We start from the raw sequence: 17408 nt of genomic DNA, 5'->3' as shown, positions 1-17408 counted from the left end.
TAAGGGCTTTAACATGTACCAGGCACTGTGCTAAGCACTGTGGATATAAAGAAAGGCAAAAGTTTACAGTGTAGTAGGGAAGACACCTAAATAACTAGGTATATTCAAGATTGGCTGCTGTCCTTCATTCTCAAAAAAAGACCAAAATGACATCATTATGCTAAGTCAAGTTATAGTGTCCAACCGTGGCTGATCAGACCAATACGATCTCGGAATACTCTATCACAGGTCAGGCACAAATTTGAGGAGGATTCTTTACATTTGCGCATTTTGTATTTCTTTTGAGCTACTTCAATTCTGATTTGCTCATATTGCACAGCACCTTCTCTGATGAGGGCATAACCAGCTAGGCAGTCCTGTGACAGTGTCTCCCATGTCACACAATCAATTCCAAAGTATGTAACAGAGACCTTGAGAGTATCCTTGTATTGCTTTTTCTGACCACCATGTAAGTGCTTGCCCTATGTGAAGTCCCCATAAAATGGTCTTCTTGTCAAGCGTACGTTTGGTATTAAAACAACAAACAGGCCAGCCTATTGGAGTTGTGCTCTCTGCCGTAGAGTTTGAATACTTAGCAGGTTAGTTCGAGAACAGAATAGATGAAGTTATTTGAAAGGGGAAAACATTAATAGCTGGACTGGGGAAGGAGGACTGAGACAAGCCTCTTGAAAATGAAATTTAAGTTTAATCTTGAAGCAAGTCAGGAAAATTAAGAGGCAGAGGTATAGGGACAGAGTATACCAGACATTGGTGACAGCCAGGACAAAGGCATGAAAACAATGTCAAGTTCAAGGAAATGCAAGTGTCCAGTATAACTAGATCATAGAGTGAATAGAGATGAATAAAGCATTAAGAACGCTGGAAATGTAGAAAGGTGCCAGGTTATGAAGAGGTTTACATGGCAACAGATTTCATATTAGATCCTAGAGTTATTAGGGAGCCAGAAGAACACACTTAACTAGTAGGATGACATGATCAGATCTACGATTTTGAAAAATCACTCTGGGAATACAAGCCATTCCCCAACTGATAAATGGTCAAAGGATATGAACAGACAGTTCTCGGATGAAGAAATTAAAGCCATCTCTAGTCACATGAAAAAATGCTCTAAATCATTATTGATTAAAGAAATGCAAATCAAAACAACTCTGAGGTACCACATCATATCTATTAGATTGGCCAACATGACAAAACAGGAAAATGAGGAGATGTGGGAAAATTGGAACACTAATGCACTGTTGGTAGAGTTGTGAAATGATCCAACCATTTTGGAGAACAATTTGGAACTATGCCCAAAGGGCTATCAAAATGTGCATACCCTTTGACTCAGCAATAGCACTTCTAGGGCTATATCCCAAAGAGATCAAACAAATGGGAAAAGGACCCACGTGTACAAAAATATTCATAGCAGCTCTTTTTGTGGTGGCAAAGAAATGGAAATTGAGAGGATGCCCATCAACTGAGGAATGGCTGAGCAAGTTGTGGTACATGAATGTAATGGAATACTATTGTGCTATAAGAAATGATGAACAGGCTGACTTCAGGAGGAACCTAGAAAGACTTGTATGGTCTGATGCTGAGGGAAGTGAGAAGAACCAAGAGAACGTTACACACAATAACAGCCACACTGTGCAATGACTAATACTGATAAACTTAACCCTTCTCAGCAATACAATACATCTCCAGAGGCCTCATGATGGAAAATGCTATCCACATCCAAAGAAAGAACTATGAAGTTGAATTGATATTTTTTTCTTCTGTTGAGTTTTGTTTCCTCTTTCTGATGGTTCCTCATATTGGTTTTAATTTTTACTTACATCACTAATGTGAAAATATGTTTAATAGGAATGTAAAAGTATAGCCTATATCAGATTGTGCACAATCTTGGGGAGAGTGGTGGGGACCAAGGGGGAGAAAAATTTTTGACTCAAAAGCATATCAAAGTGATTGTTGATAAATCAAAATAAATTAATAAAATAAGTAAAGAAAAAAAAGAAAAAGAAAAAGAAAAAATCACTCTGGGAGCTGGGCAGAAGATGGAAAGGAATGGAAAGAGATTTGAGACAGGAAGACAGTTAGGAGGTAACTGCAGTACCTGCGGCAAGAAGTGAAGAGGACCAGAACTACAGTCGTGGCTACTGGAAAGCAACATATACAGGAGATGTTGTAAAGGTAGAAATGACATTCAATATGTGGGGTGAGTGAGATTGAGGAAAAAAGCATGACACCAAAGTTACAGTTCTGATGACTGTGAAGATGGTAGTATACTCAAAGGTAACAGGGACACTTGAGAAGGAAAAAGCAAGAGAATGAGATGGTGAATCAATGGAGGCAGAACAGAATGTCTGCCTAGCTGCAATGAAGGCCCTTGACAATAGACAGAAAATTTGTATTGGGCCCTATCAGTGTAGTTTCATCATTTTCTCCAGATTTGTGCAGCAACACATGAATAGAAGTATAGGAAATGGATAGTGAGTGTAATCTAGGGTTGAGGTTTGGCAAAGCATGATTCATAATTAGACAAGGGGGCAAGGGAATCAACTATGGAAGATAACACTGAGTTGAGCTGGTTCATAAAATGGTCAAAAATGGAAGTGAGAAGAGTGTAGCCAAAGCAGAAGTGATGGCCTGAAAAAGAGCTAAAGAGTCAAAGAAATGGAAGTCACAATGAGGACAAAGGACAGTTAGTGGTCATATATGAGAAAAAAGAGAATGTCAGAAGATTATGATAATCTACAGGAATTTCAAAGTTCACAAACATAAAAGTTGAACAGTTATGGGTGATGGCAAGATTGGGGGGAAGGGGAGAGGAGGGGAAACCTGCAGCCTCGAGGCCACATGTGGCCCCCTAGATCCTCAAGTGTGGCCCTTTGACTGAATCAAATCCAGACTTCACAGAACAAATTCTCTTAATAAAAGGACTTCTGTAAAACTTGGACTCAGTCAAAAGGCCACATCCAAAGACCTAGAAGGCCACATGTGGCCTCAAGGCTGCAGGTTCCCCACTCCTGGAATGTGACGTCACTGTTTGTAAGAGTTGGAAAGCTGTTATAAAAAGCACTATATGTGTAGGGCTTTCAATGATTTTCTTCAAAATATTCTCTAAAAATATCTTTTAAAAATAATATTCTTTTTTTTTTTAAGGCAATTGGGGCTAAGTGACTTGCCCAGGGTTACACAGCTAGTAAGTATCAAGTGTTTGGTCTGAGGTCAGATTTGAACTCAGGTCCTCCTGACTTCAGGGCCAGTGCTCTATCCACTGTGCCACCTAGCTGCCCCTAAAAATAATATTCTTCTGGTGATGTTATATAGTTGTCAATCCTGGGATATCACAAACTCAAGAAAACAAGAACTGTGAGTTACTCAAAGAATGGAGAGATGTGTAGTGGGTATAAATAAGAGGCAACATGGTACCAATGATTATTTGTAGAAATTACATAAAATATATTACTAAAGAAAAATATTCCTGGAAAAGTAAGTGGGTCAGTCTTATAGTGAGAGATTACATGACAGTTCCCGCGCTGCCCTAATACCTATGTAATATTAAAAGACTAGAGGAAGACCCCCAGAATACTGGGGAGGCTCCTATGAAAGTTAAGAATCTCATAGGACAAGAAAGGGATAAAAGTTGCACTGGAGAAAATACCCTACTAATTAGGTCACAGATTCTTTAAAATACTGAAGTATTTAACTAAAAAGTCAGGGTCGTCTCAAATCCAAGATTGGGAATCACTGAACTAGCTAGCTTAACTCATTATTTCCTTATTTTGCCAAACTGTGAGGAGAAAAGAAAAAAAAAACAATCACTTGCCAAAAGAATATAGCACTGAATACTCTCATTCAAATAAGAATAGACAGCAATCTACTGATATGTCCAGTCAAGGTTGTCAACACAACCTATAGCTTTCAAGTATCCAAGAAAAAAATAATAATGAATTAATAAAAGGCATTTATATCATGCTTTAAAATGCAGAAGTAATTTCCATGTTATCTCCTCTGAATCCTAGCACAATATTGTTAGGTAGCCTCTATAGGTATTATTATTCCCCTTTAACGGATGAAAAAACTGAGGCTTCTCAAAGAGGTTCAGTGAGTGGTTGAGAGTCCCCCAGCTATTACGTATCAGAACCTGGTATTTTTGACTTTAAGCCTAGTGCTCTATCCATTAAAACATAATTTCCCTAATTTATGTATTCCCTCTAGTAGTTAGAATGCATAAATTACTAATTCAAAAATACTACGGTATAGTAAGGAAACATAATGCCATTTGACTAATTTGCCACAAAAAAGTCTTTTTACTGTTTTAGTGATTTTTATAATTAGTGACAACATAACTTTAAATTTCTCTTTTTTTACCTTTATTTTTCAAGTAACAAGTACTTATTAATTTGTCCTCATTATCCCTGTATTGTGAAAATTGGAAAGCAAAAAACAAATCCCTCAATACACATCTACATAATTTAGTAAAATAAATACACACATTAAAACTGTCCAAAATTATTTTTTCTGAATTTTAAGTTCAGCACCTGTGTCCAGTGAGTACCATTTTTCATCCTTATTCTTTCAGACTCACAGTTTATCACTGCCATTTCCCAGAGTTCTAAAAGAGTCTTTCAAAGTTTTCTTCCCTTTTAATATGATCACTGCATAAACTGTGCATTCTTCAGTTCATAAAGGTCTTCCCAGATTCTTCTGAAATTGTCCACTTCATCGTTTCTTGTGGCACAACATTACATTATGTCCACACACTATAATTTGTTTACCCATTCTCCAACAGGAAGATACTTCCCTCATTTTCCATTTTTTGACTATCATGAAAAGTGCTAGGATCGATATTTCTGTACATATAGACACTTTTCCTCATTGATTTCTCTGGGCTATTGGTCTAATAGTACGGGAGTTGAGTCAAAGGGTATACACAGTTTAGAAACTTGCTGGCTCTCCAGAATGGCTGGACCAGCGCACAGCACTATCAATGGCAGGCTAGTTTATCTCCCAAATCTCCCCCAACATATGAATACAGTAATTTTCTAACTTAACACAAGCAGGTTAACTCATCAAATGAATGCTGATTAAATAATTATAAATAAGATTTTAAATAAAATCCAAAAGTAAAGATTCTCTCAATTTGTGTACAACATTTGAGTTGACAAGTCATTCAAGTATTTTTCTAGCAATTTGCTTAACTCAGCAGCAATGTGGCCCCCAGAGGTGGTGGCCAGTGGGCAAAGATACCAGTATCAGTGACTAAAGGGCAAAGATGAAGACTCCATCGGCATTTCACTTAAATTGTTAAAATTATTGGCATATAATAATAGCTTTGATTTCAGGAGCAACAGAGAACAGAGACAGCCCCAGGAGGAGGGAAGACAATAGCAGAGCGGAGCAGCTACCAGTAGCAGTGGTAGCTTAGTAGCAGAAGACGGGGCACTAGCATGTACAATGGCAAAAAGCATGTCTACAGTAACACACTGCTTACTATAATCTAGAACAGATTAGCCCTACTACATTGCTGCCAGCACAACATCCTTTTACAGCTCATCCAGAGTTTGGAGGACCAATGGGGTAGCATTGTTCGGTGGAAGCTTGCTTTCTGGCAACAAACAGAAAGCCAAAGTGCTTAGTCACCTCCCACAAAAAGGCAACAGCCTCTTAGGGCCCTTTCATGAGACGAAGATAGCTACTCTCCTCCCCAAGGCCCTCCCACTTAAATAGTTGGTAGGTAGCAATTTTCCCTAATGTGTGCTGAGGATCAGTGACTACAGAGGAAGTGTTATCATCTTTGCTACAGCCTTGGTATTCCCAACGGTGTTTCTATTTATGGTCATCTGTTTTATACTGAGTAGCCCACTGTGAATTGCAAAGATTTGGCATCATTTATCACAAACATGATTTTTGAGACTTGAGCCTCTTTTCTTCCACTTTTATTTAGCATTATTTCCATAGTACCACATTGCCACACAAGTGATCTCTCTCCCTACTTAAATTTTCCTAGAGTACTCTGTCTGGATCTTTTTCTAAATCCCTATTGTTGTTGACTTGGTATCACGATTATTTGCTTACATATATAAGTATAATATGTATGTCTAACAGAAGGAATGACACAGATATAGGAAATATGGACATGATATAATACACATATCATGCATATGATATACATGATATGTCATATGAGATACGGATATTATATACTTATATCCATCTTGCCTATATCTATATCATTATATATCATGTCTATATCTCATATCTCTATATCATTCCTTCTGTTAGATTATTAGCTCCTTGAAGGCAAGGACTGTTTTTCATCTTTGATTTTCCAGTTGCTAACACTGTCTTACAAAGAGTAGGTACTAAATAATACTTCACTGCTTCAAAGAGTATTTTCAACAGCATGAGTATTTTCCCTATTGATACAAATGGCAACCCTTGCATATATTAACAGATGGTCTTCAAGACTTGCTATAATAAAAAAAATTATCACTCTAGGACTGACCTAATGATAAACTTCTCCAAATTTAGCTATATTAGTCCTTGAGCAACAGACATACAGACCATCACTGGGTTTGAACACTTTCTAGCTTTTCCACACGCAAAGCCTTTTCAACCTGGTAGGCTGCTGGCAAAGAAGAGTCAACAATGGCTCAAGTCAAAATAGTAAATAAAAGTTGCCATCTACTATATAGCCTTTGTCCTGAAATAGCTTGTATTATATCTTTGAGAAACCAAAGTCACTTTCTTGTCACAATGAGGTCTAAGAGTGGGACTTAAGTGGAGGTCTTTAATAAACACTGACTTACTGAATTCTAATTAGTACCAATATTTTATAATCATATCATTAACGGTAATTTACAAAAAGTTACCACATAAAATCTTTGAAAAAATCACCAAAATTTCTGTACACTTACCTAGCTCCCAAAAGATCCTTCTTCGCCAGGCCTATTCCAGCTATAATTTTCACTCGCACAATTCGTGAATTTTCCTAAGGTAAAGTTAAAATTTAATTTTTCTATATGGACTTTTAAAAAATTGAATAGTATGTTTGTCAAATATATTTAATAAAATAATTAAATGAAAACTACTCAAGTTTTATAGAATTACTTTGACTAAAAGGAGGTTACTGATGCAGTAATTTTGTAATTATTACAATTTTTCAAATTTTAACCTCAGCAAATCAAATGAAACTACTACTGTCTGAAAACTTTACATGTCCTCTATAGTAATCTATTATTGAAATATACATCTTATTCATAAAAATAGGCAGCATGCTATACAGTAGGTAGAGAACCAGGCTCAAAAATTAGGAAGATCTGGGTTCAAGTGCCACCACAGACATAATAGGCATGGGCACAGAAGTCATTTATTCCTCTTGTCTTCTAGGAAACTCTGTGAAACTAAAAATTGCAGAGAAGGTGCTGAGTAACACTGGTAGAGGGAGTTTCCTCATACTGTTCATTATACCAGTGAAATCACACGTTCAGTTTCACTCCCTTTTCCAAAAGCAAACCAAAACAAAAACAGTCAAAAGATTGCTGAACAGAATCAGATGACTAGCAAGGAAATGTCCAAATTACACAAAGAACAATCACTGTTAACAGATTTAAATCCCAAATTGAATAGCTCTCTACAGTATGAAATAAAATTTGTCAAGTATATTAATATTATATGCCGGAGAGGTCTAAATTTCATCTTGTCTCCTAATATTTCCCTTAACTAGCCCTAACACCATTTGCTGTTCATTAGACCCTAATTCCTTTCCTTAGTTTCCCTTTCTCTTAGTTTTCCTTTTCCTTTCTTTTCTCAGCCCAAATAGAATTCCGATCACCTAAAATAACAAAAGATCATAGCAGAGATCACAAAATTAAGGCTAAATGACAATTAATATGGCTAATTATTTGTGGGGAGACAGTGTATAAAAACAAAAGAAAAAAGCACCAATTTGGAAAGGCATCATAACACCATAAATCAGTTTTAAGTGAACAAATGTTTTAGTTTGGCATCTAGGATATATCCAAGTTCCAAGTTATATCAATTAATTACAAACCTAACATGACTAGTGCCTTTTGTTATTTCAAAACCAAAGTTCTCTGTCTTTGGCAGATGGTTCAGCCATTTTCTGGACCATTGTTGTTTTAGGGTTTTTTTGTTTGCTTGTTTGTGGGGAAGGGTGGTGCCCAGTACAAATTAGCATTCATTACCTCTATTCAGCAGCTTCGTCAGCGGCTTCTCCAACCCCAGCCCCTCCTCAACACCTGTTTTCTTTCCACTTTCAACTGGGCTACAGAGACTTAAATGCAAAGGTTTCCAGAAACTGCCATAGACATGACAAGACAACAAAGACACCTCTAAATCTTTTAGGGTTGTTTTTTGGTCCTTTCCCTTTAGGATAAAAAGGCACTTAAAACTCCAATCTAAAATTCAAAAAGATAACTAAAGACTAATCACTATTTTAAATTTACTTTACATTCCCCTCCCTGTTTTTCCTATTTCACTAATGCTAATACATAGACTCTAATCACTCCCACACATAGAGAACTTAAAAAGATTTCCATTATAAAATGCATAGTTTTGATACTAGCTCATATACTAGCAAAATTCTTCTATTCTACACTGGTCCACATTTTAAGAGTAAAAATGGGAGATCAAAGAGAGGGAGCTAATGTTAGTTAATAATAATGTTAGTAACATAACATAAAATCATGTTGTGAAATTCAGTTTCTTAATGCCTTCTTTTTGTGTTAGTATTCAGTATTTTGGTCTGCATATGATTTCATCAAAATGGGCATTCTCACACTGGGGCAGATCACAAACCATTTACACCTTATCTGTGTGATCTGTGGCCTCATCCTTCAAAAATCTGCACAATTTGCTCTAGATCAGGGTAGTTCTTAACCTGTGGTTTGGGAGCTATTTTTTTTTTGGTGGGGCAACTGGGGTTAAATGACTTGCCCTGAGTCACACGATTAGTGTCAAGTGTCTGAGGCTGTATTTGAACTCAGGTCCTCCTGACTCTAAGGCTGGTGCTCTATCCGCTGAGCCACGTAGCTGCCCAGAACTATTTTTTTTAAAGAAATATGCTGATAATTATATAACTACATAATAGGTTTCCTTTGTAATTTTACTCATCTAAACACATTCTAAGAAAAGATCAAAAAACATTATTGAATTTCAGTGCCTACTCTGTCAGGCACTGTGCTAAGCACTGGGGATATAGAGAAAGGAAAAGACAGTGGCTGCCTTCAAGAAGCTCACAATTTAGTGGAGAAGACAACAAGGAGACAAATGTATACAAATAAGTTATATACAAGATAAATAAGAAATAAGTGCCAGAGGGAAGACACCAGTACTAAGAAGGCTTGGAAAAGGCTTCCTATAAAACCTAAGATTTTAGTTGGGATTTAAAAGAAACCAGGGAAGTTAGTAGGTTGTGGTTAAGGGAGATTTCCAGGCATGGGGGACTTCCAGCACAATATAGGATTCCCTGTTCATGGAATAGTAAGGAGGCCGGTGTCACTGGATCAATGAGTAAGGTGGGAGGGGGGGAGCGCTGAAGGGCTTTGAACCCCATAATGAGGATTTTGTATTTGATCCTGAAGGTGACAGGGAGTCACTGGAGTTTACTGAACACAGAGGTGATATGGTTGGACCTATTCTTTATGAAAATCTCTTTGATAGACTGAATGGACCACAGTGAGGAGAGACTTGTGGTAGACAGACCAATAAAACCAGGTATGAGGTGATGAAGGCCTGCACCTGGGTGGTAGCACTATCAGAACAGAGAATAGGGAGTATTTGAGAGAGTTTGCAAAAATGAAATCAACAGACCTTGGCAACAATTTGGATATGGGTAGTAAGAGATAGTGAAGAATCAAGGATGACACCTAGGTTTTGAGCTTGGGAGACTGGAAGGATGCTGGCACCCTCAACAGTGATAGAGAAGTTTAGAAAAGGGAAGAGTTTAGGGGGAAAGATAATGAGTTCAGTTTTGGACATGCTGAGTTTAAGATGTCTATGGGACATGTTTGAGATGTCTGAAAGGCAGGTGGAGATGTGAGACTAAAGTTAGGGCTGTATAGGTAGATTTGAGAATAATTAACATGGAGGTGACAATTAAATCCAAGGTTTCACCAGACTGACACACAAAAAACGGTTCCTGCTACAGATATTTTAATATTTCCTGGCTAATACCACAGCACACAAATTATCTATTATCTCTTGCACTTACTTAATGTATATTTCCTTGACGATTTTTTTATATGCCTTCTGGAGTATAAGTTATACTTGGTAATATACTGCAATCTACTCACATAAAACACTGGTCTCTCTTTTGCCCTTTGGGTCATCCATAATTTTGATTCTTTAGAGACTGTGTCATCCTATAATTCACAGCCATACAGCATCATTAGGAGGTTACTGGTATTAAAAAGATGGATTTATGTGCCAAGGAACAATCTGGAATTGTTAAAAAGTCCTATTCAAATTCTTGAACGCAACCCTGCCTATTTACCACCTCCTATTCAATTCTGGGTCCAGCGCATTGACCATCTACAATGCCTTTTCAAAGGCACTGAGGGTTAGCCATCAAGTGTGAAACACAAATTAAGCAATATTCCTACCTTAAACACCTGTTTTTTCCTGTGTAAAATGCCTGGTTGATGTCTTGAATGTATCTTACTGCAGGGGGGAGAGGAGGAACCTTATAATGTTCCACGGCAGAATGTCATTACAAAACGTCATCTTCAAATAGCACTATGTGGAGAACCTCACCATGATCAAGGAATCTCTCTCATATTTACACTAAGCACAGCATGTTTGCCATGACACCAACAAACAGTCTTGGAAGGCATATGTCTACCTATATATTGATACTAAGAAAATCACTGAACAAAAGTTATCTTTGTGGTTTTATCAAAATTTCATATTATTTTAACATACATAAGGGAGACATCCTACCACTTGCTGTGTTTCCTTGGACAAATTACTTCAGCTCTTAATACCCTAGGAAACTCTCTAAATTGATATGTGGCAGAAAAGGCCCAAGAAATGCCAGAAGTTTCCTTATCTGGGATTTCCCCATATCAATGAAATCACAGGTCCAGGGTCCCTGCGCTTTATGTAGCACACTGAGCCCTGACGTGGCAGAACTTGTGTGATGGTCATCAGTAATAACGAATAATCTCTAACATTTCTACTATACTTTAAGGTTTTTAAAGTGCTTTAGATATATATATATATATATATATAGAGAGAGAGAGAGAGAGAGAGAGAGAGAGAGAGAGAGAGAGATAGATATAGATATAGATATAGATATAGATATTATTTCACTTTATCCTCACAACTCCATGGTACTACTGGAAGTACCATTGCCATTTTATAAAGGAGGAAACTGAGCTTTGGAAAGGGTAAGTGGTTTGCTCACAGTTATTTTTAGAGTACAGTATATCATAGCAGGGTTCAAATTAGGTATCTAGTGTCTCTAAATTTGTCACTCTTTTCACTATACCGTGAAAACAGATTACAAACAGAAACACAAAGATTTATTCCATTTCACATCTATTCATTATCCTCCTGCAAGTTTCACCTTTGAGCTTTTTACATGCTCATTTTATCCTCAACTTCTTTTCACTAATATTCCATCCTCTGTGATTTTTTCCCCCCAATGTTATTGATACCTTTTGCTTTCACATCACAATCATTTCCAAACATACCTTTCTCTACGTGGAGTCCTCCAAAACAATTTTTAAAGAAGTTTAGTAAACCAACTAACACAATGATGATTTCTGAGGGTATATGTAACACTACATAATCCCTGCCTGTTAACTCTCCAAAGAACGTAGAGTATTTTAAAGTTATTCTCTGTAGCCAAACTTAGTCTTTATAATTACATAACTATCAGTTTCATTTTATCGTTCTTTCCATTTACATTGCTGCAGTCAATCTGTATATTGTTTCCCTATTTCTGTTTATTTTACACACACACACACACACACACACACACACACCTTTCTAATTCTTCATCTTTGCTGTTTCTTGGCTTTATTTCTTCTGTTTACAAAAATTTTGCTGACTTAGTTTCTAATCTGAAGACAATCACTTCTGACACATAAGCACATTTTACTAAATTAATGTAGAAAAAAAGGGGAAAATTAATCAATTAATTAATTAATTAATGTACACAATTTTTCTCTTTGGCAATTTATTTGACCTATTTACTTGGCTATGTAGATTGATTACAATTATGACTTGTGAACAAACCAAGCAATTTTTTTTTCATCAACTTCCTCCCAATATAATCTGCTGTTTCTTGGCACAAACATATCTATGGGTTGTTTTGTGATATTTTTTCTCTTTCCTACAAAACAGTATGTGACATATATGAGTAGCCAACACTGCTTCCATAAACTAATTCTCAAACAATAGTTATGACCATTTTGAAGGTATACTGTCAAAATTCTTTGATAGAATCTCCTAGCAAAAACATTTCAATTAATGTAATTATATTACTATAGTACCTAACTGTACAATGCATGTAATCTGTATTACTTTAAATTTCCTATTCTAGGAAAATATGTTTAAATTTCAGTCACTGCTTTATGTTACACTTGAACATTTAGCAGAAAACTATGAAAACTATATTTTAGCTCAAATACTTTTATGAAAATTTTAAATAATTCAGAAGACTAACGCAAAACAATGACCAGAGAAAACTGATAGTTCTTACAGATGAGGCAGAAATAAGGAAATTTGCAAATCGTATCCTGCATCTCAAAATGTTTGGCAGCAACCACTTGTGAAGGTAAATGTCTATTTTTAAAACCACTTCTTAAATTTCTGTACTTTTCAGGTTGCCTGTTTTTACTCAGAAAAAAAAAAACTTCTGACCCAAAAGATGGCTCTAATTATCTTCCCTCCGGATATTTTTCCCTCTTTTGACATTCTATTACTTCATTAACCTCTGCAGATTTCAGATATATATTTAAAAATATTTTAAGTTTAAGGAATAGTCTGCTCAAGAGCTTTATTTAACTGTTATACTCCTTCTTTCTTATTACTTATTTCTAGACTATTCCAAGCTCCAAACAATCCTGTCTTCCCTTGTGTACAAAAGCTTGCCAAAAGAGACTAAAATGAACAGAGTTTATCCAATTTCCGGGTACCTCTTTAAACATTACACCCATGGACACAAATGTACAGTTGAGAAATGAAATTAATCATCTCTTTCATGCTAAATAGATTATTTTACCCTTACTAAACACTGGTACTTTTATTGTGAAGTGATTTTCTTTTATCTTTCAAAATCATCTGGAAAGGAAATTCTGAGAGCCCCACAAAACTAGGCCCCTAAAAAATTAGCCAATAGCTTACTGTGATCTATTTATAAAACTTTTCTAACTGAATATATTATTTTCAAACCTATATAATTAGAAATCAAGTCTATTCCTAATATTTTTGTTAACATATCTTAAAATTTTTTCTATTTTTAAAACAAAATGTCTTCAAAATATTTTAAAATTGATTTTTAATTATATCTAATAACTGATGCTTATCCACTCTAGTTAATTTTTCTACAATGACTACACAGCCTCCTCTAAATAGGCCTACAGAAACCTTGGACAAGTTTCTAGGGTCAAGGGTGAGTCAGCTGCAGCCCTCCTTTTCTCTCCTACCTCATCACTCCCTAGAGTTCAACCAGACAGTTGTTGTAGCAACCTAACTACAACCTCATCATCAGCATTTGGAACTGAAATAATTTTTTAAAATCACATTGAATAAGAAGAGTTGAGTGTGTTGGTTCATTTAAAAAAGAAAAGAAAAACAAATTTCAAAGCCATTTTAAGACAATCACACAAGAGGAGGCTAAAGTGTTAGTACTACTAAAAAAAAGAATCATAATGGCTTTCTGTAGCTGTCTACAGCACTGGAGAAAAGAAACTCCTCACATGATTCTGGTATTTCATCACTTGGTAATGAGAGAGAAGCAAGCAGCCCCCCTTTCTCAATCTTAATCTCTTGCTCTTACTCTCAGCACAACAAAAAGAGAAGCAGGTTCATAGCCAGACCTCTCTCCTTCTCTGTGATATAGTAATTTGGGGGTATAAAGGAAATACAGGCATTTGGAATCTTAGCACAGCAAAAGCCTGCCTGACCAATCAGAGTGATCTTTATATGTAGGTGGTTGTCTATACCATGAAATCTGTTGTGGGGTCCGGAAGTCTTAAATTCAAGAACTGAGACTTCTGGTCTTGGCCCACTGCCTGTGACAATGGGTTATTCTGCTGAGCCATACTATAGAGGCGTAATAGGCATGAGGAAAAAACTAAATTAGCCTTGGCTAACCCAGTGAGGTATGCAGTGGCAGGCACCTGAACATAAGGCAAGATATTCCAAGTTTGGGGTTTTTTAATTATTCTAGGGAGGAAACAACTAACCAGAAAAAAAGTAAACTTCATTAACGAGATACCAGGAGTCAGCACAAAAGGCAAGGAACACTAGAACAGTTAAGCTTCTCAAACATTTTGCCAAGGACTTATTCTGTTTCTGAGATTTCCCTTTAGAGATCTAAAATATAGTAAGAGAGGGAGAAAATAAGAATTTCAGAGCATCAGAACTTGGCTTTGAACAACACAGAGAGTTCCAAGCCTGTCTAGATGCAGTGTATGTCTACCTCAGAATTTTCTAAGGCAAGTATCCATCCTACAGAACTAGCAATGGGACAGTCTTTCTTGAGATCTTCAGAGCCAGAAAGACAAATGATCAAAGGCACAGTGTTGTCCTCCTCCTGCTGAAACATTAGCCAAAAAATAATGTAGCTGTTATCTAGCACTTAATGTACATACACATGTACACACACATATTACACTTTTAGTACATTACAGTATAACAGCGAATATATTTCCACCAGAAATTATCTTCTATCAGCATATATAACTATCAGATTAAATAAAATTTTGTTCTTCAGTGGTGTCAACTCTTTGATTCCACAGACCATAGCACAGCCAGACCCTTCTACCCTCCACTATTTCCTGTACAAGCTCACCTTTGTTGCTTCCGTGACACCATCTACCCAATTTATTCTCTGCCATCAATCACTCCCAATAAATAATTCTCCTTTAATTAAATCATACTTAAAAGGAAATAAAGGCATTGTTGTTTATTATCAGGACACACCAAACTAGTATCACTACAGATAGGGACTGGATCTGTGATTTTATTGGTATAGGGAACTTCGAATAACAAAATTCCTGCCAAGGCAGGCGTGTACCTTCCCTCCAATTTCTAGTCTTACAGAGTTTGCTTAGGGTACTTTGAGTTTAAGTGTTTAAGTTTGAGTTTAAGAGTTTAAGCCCGTTGTCACACAGCCAATAAGTGTCAGAAGAGGGATTTGAACTCAGATCTTCCCGGTTCCAAGGATTACTCTCTAGCCAGTATGCTAATAACGATCGCTTTATAAAGGATCTACATAGGGAAAGACAGGAGAGACATAGCAAAAAACTAAGTTCGATGAAAGGAATGTCTCTTTCTACAAAGTATGCCCTCTATTTAAAACTTACTGAAAGATATCTAATCTTCTCAGTTAATTGGCTCCAATATGTGTTGGAAGCTGTTAACACAGGCAAATAATTATTAATCTAGGGCTACATGTGAATCTATCACATAGCAAATATAGCCTCTCAATCTTAGCATATGTGCATTTACATTCCCGAGACTGAATACCTTAGGAGTCTTACTTCTTCATATAAAATTTTACAACTTTTTTTTCCATTGGCTTTTGAAGGAGAATAAAACCTAAATGGCCTTAACATAATATAACATAACAGCAACGGAAATATATAACAACAGCATTCAGGTCACACAAAACTGACAAAACATAATTTAATTTTTTAAATAGATAGAGATGAAGAGGCATAAAGATCAGCTTACACTAATAACAACATTCAGAATAAAGGATTCCATTTCAGTAAGTGTAATTTCAGTAGAGTAAGTTTCAGTGAGTTTAATTTCAGTAAAGCCCAAAAACTAAAGGACCGAAACAGTTTTCCACATTTACACCAGTCATTAAATCCTCTATATGACCAAGTAATCACTGCCACACCGAAACCCAAACAAGGGAAAAACAAGGGCTTCAGATAAAGAAAACAAAGAACGAAGCCGTATCGGGATACTGAGACCTCAAGAGTCTCGCTCAGGTTTAAAGTCCAACAATGACCGCCTGAGTGCCCAGGCGGGACAGAGCAAGCCTGCCCGGCCTCGGGCCGGCCCGGTTACCGGGATGCTCGGGGTGATGTGCAATGATGCATGCTTGAATTCCCCGGCGCACCTTCCCCCGCCCCACCGGCACGTGGGAGACCTGCCCAGGCCCGGCGGGGGGGAGGGGCGCGCGAGGCGTCCCGCACTCGCCCTGGACCCACATTTCGCAGCTAAAAAGGGGCTGTAGTGGGTGGGTGGCGGGTACAGATTAGGCTGGCTGTGGCACGGTTCCCAGCTGTGCACTGTAACTCTCAAGAACCGGCCCGTCGCGGGCCCCGCCCCCTCCCCAACCTGGCAGAACTGCCGAGCCCGGGACCCAGAGGTGAGTGATCTACGAGCCGGGCCCTCGACCTCCCTCGGGAGCGGGGGTAGGGGGGAAGGCAGAAACCAGCGGGTCCCCTCACCTCATCCTCCAGAAGTCCGAACACCTCCACCGGAGAAGTTGCCATGTCCCGGCGGGACCGAACACCTTCTCGACTCGTTCGATTCCCTCTCACCCCGGCCCGGAATCGTAGCGGGAAAGGAAAAGGAGGCAGAAGAGGGGAGGAGCAGGAGTGGGAGGAGGAGCGAGAGAAAGGGGAGGGGAGAAGGCGGACAAGCCGCAGCAGCGCCACCTGCCGCGGGGGAGAAGACGAACAAGAAGGAGCTGCTTCTCGGGCTCCTCGGGCTCCTCGACTGCCCGCGCAGGCGCTGGGCTCCACCGCAGCGCGCGCCTGAAGCGGGGCGTTCTCGGGCCTCGAAGAAGCCGCTGGGAAGACGGACTGGGAAGGCTCAAGGGGAGGGGAGTGAGGTGTGCGGCGCTTCCTTCCCCGAGACCGAACTCCGCCTGGAACCAAGCAGCGGAAAAGTCTACGGAAGGGCTGGACAAGGCGGGGTGCGATTGGCCCGGGCGGGAGGGAGGCGGGGGTGGGAATCGCTCGAGGCTCCGCCCACAGAGACCCGGCAGAGTAAAGGAGGGCGGGGCTCGGCCGCTGATTCCCGGGCAGCCTCCAAGGGCTGCTCGGTGGGACTGATGCTCCCGTGCTCTGCGCTGTGCGGGCGTTTCGGGGCCGGGGAGGCCTTTGGGTGGGGAAGAGGTGCTAGGCAGGTGTCCCTTGTGTTCGCCAAGCTTTGCAAACCCGCTCTTCCTTCACGCCCCGTTATTTCCTGACATTATCCCAAGC

The 17408-nt window shown here is 38.5% G+C and overlaps 1 protein-coding gene across 6 annotated transcripts in view; it reads right to left on the bottom strand.

The window, feature by feature from the left end:
• NEDD4 (NEDD4 E3 ubiquitin protein ligase) overlaps positions 1-17120 on the bottom strand; it is a 163885-nt gene extending 146765 nt beyond the window's left edge. For 3 of the 6 annotated variants that reach the window (XM_020981375.2, XM_020981382.2, XM_020981389.2), the window contains exons 1-2: positions 16650-17120; positions 6906-6979 (exon numbers count right to left, since the gene is read on the bottom strand). In XM_020981375.2, coding sequence (XP_020837034.1) covers positions 6906-6979; positions 16650-16694 — 119 coding nt within the window. In that variant the 5' untranslated portion in view covers positions 16695-17120. Of the gene's footprint in view, positions 1-6905; positions 6980-16649 lie in introns of those variants that run through there. The other 3 variants (XM_020981399.2, XM_020981396.2, XM_020981409.2) reach the window with 3 other exon arrangements.
• Positions 17121-17408: the final 288 nt, after the last annotated feature.

The sequence above is a fragment of the Phascolarctos cinereus genome, unplaced genomic scaffold, assembly GCF_003287225.1.
Source record: "Phascolarctos cinereus isolate Bilbo 61053 unplaced genomic scaffold, phaCin_HiC Scaffold_3;HRSCAF=262, whole genome shotgun sequence".
In the NCBI taxonomy this organism is placed as follows: Eukaryota; Metazoa; Chordata; class Mammalia; order Diprotodontia; family Phascolarctidae; genus Phascolarctos; species Phascolarctos cinereus.
This window is presented reverse-complemented; position numbering and strand designations above follow the sequence as displayed.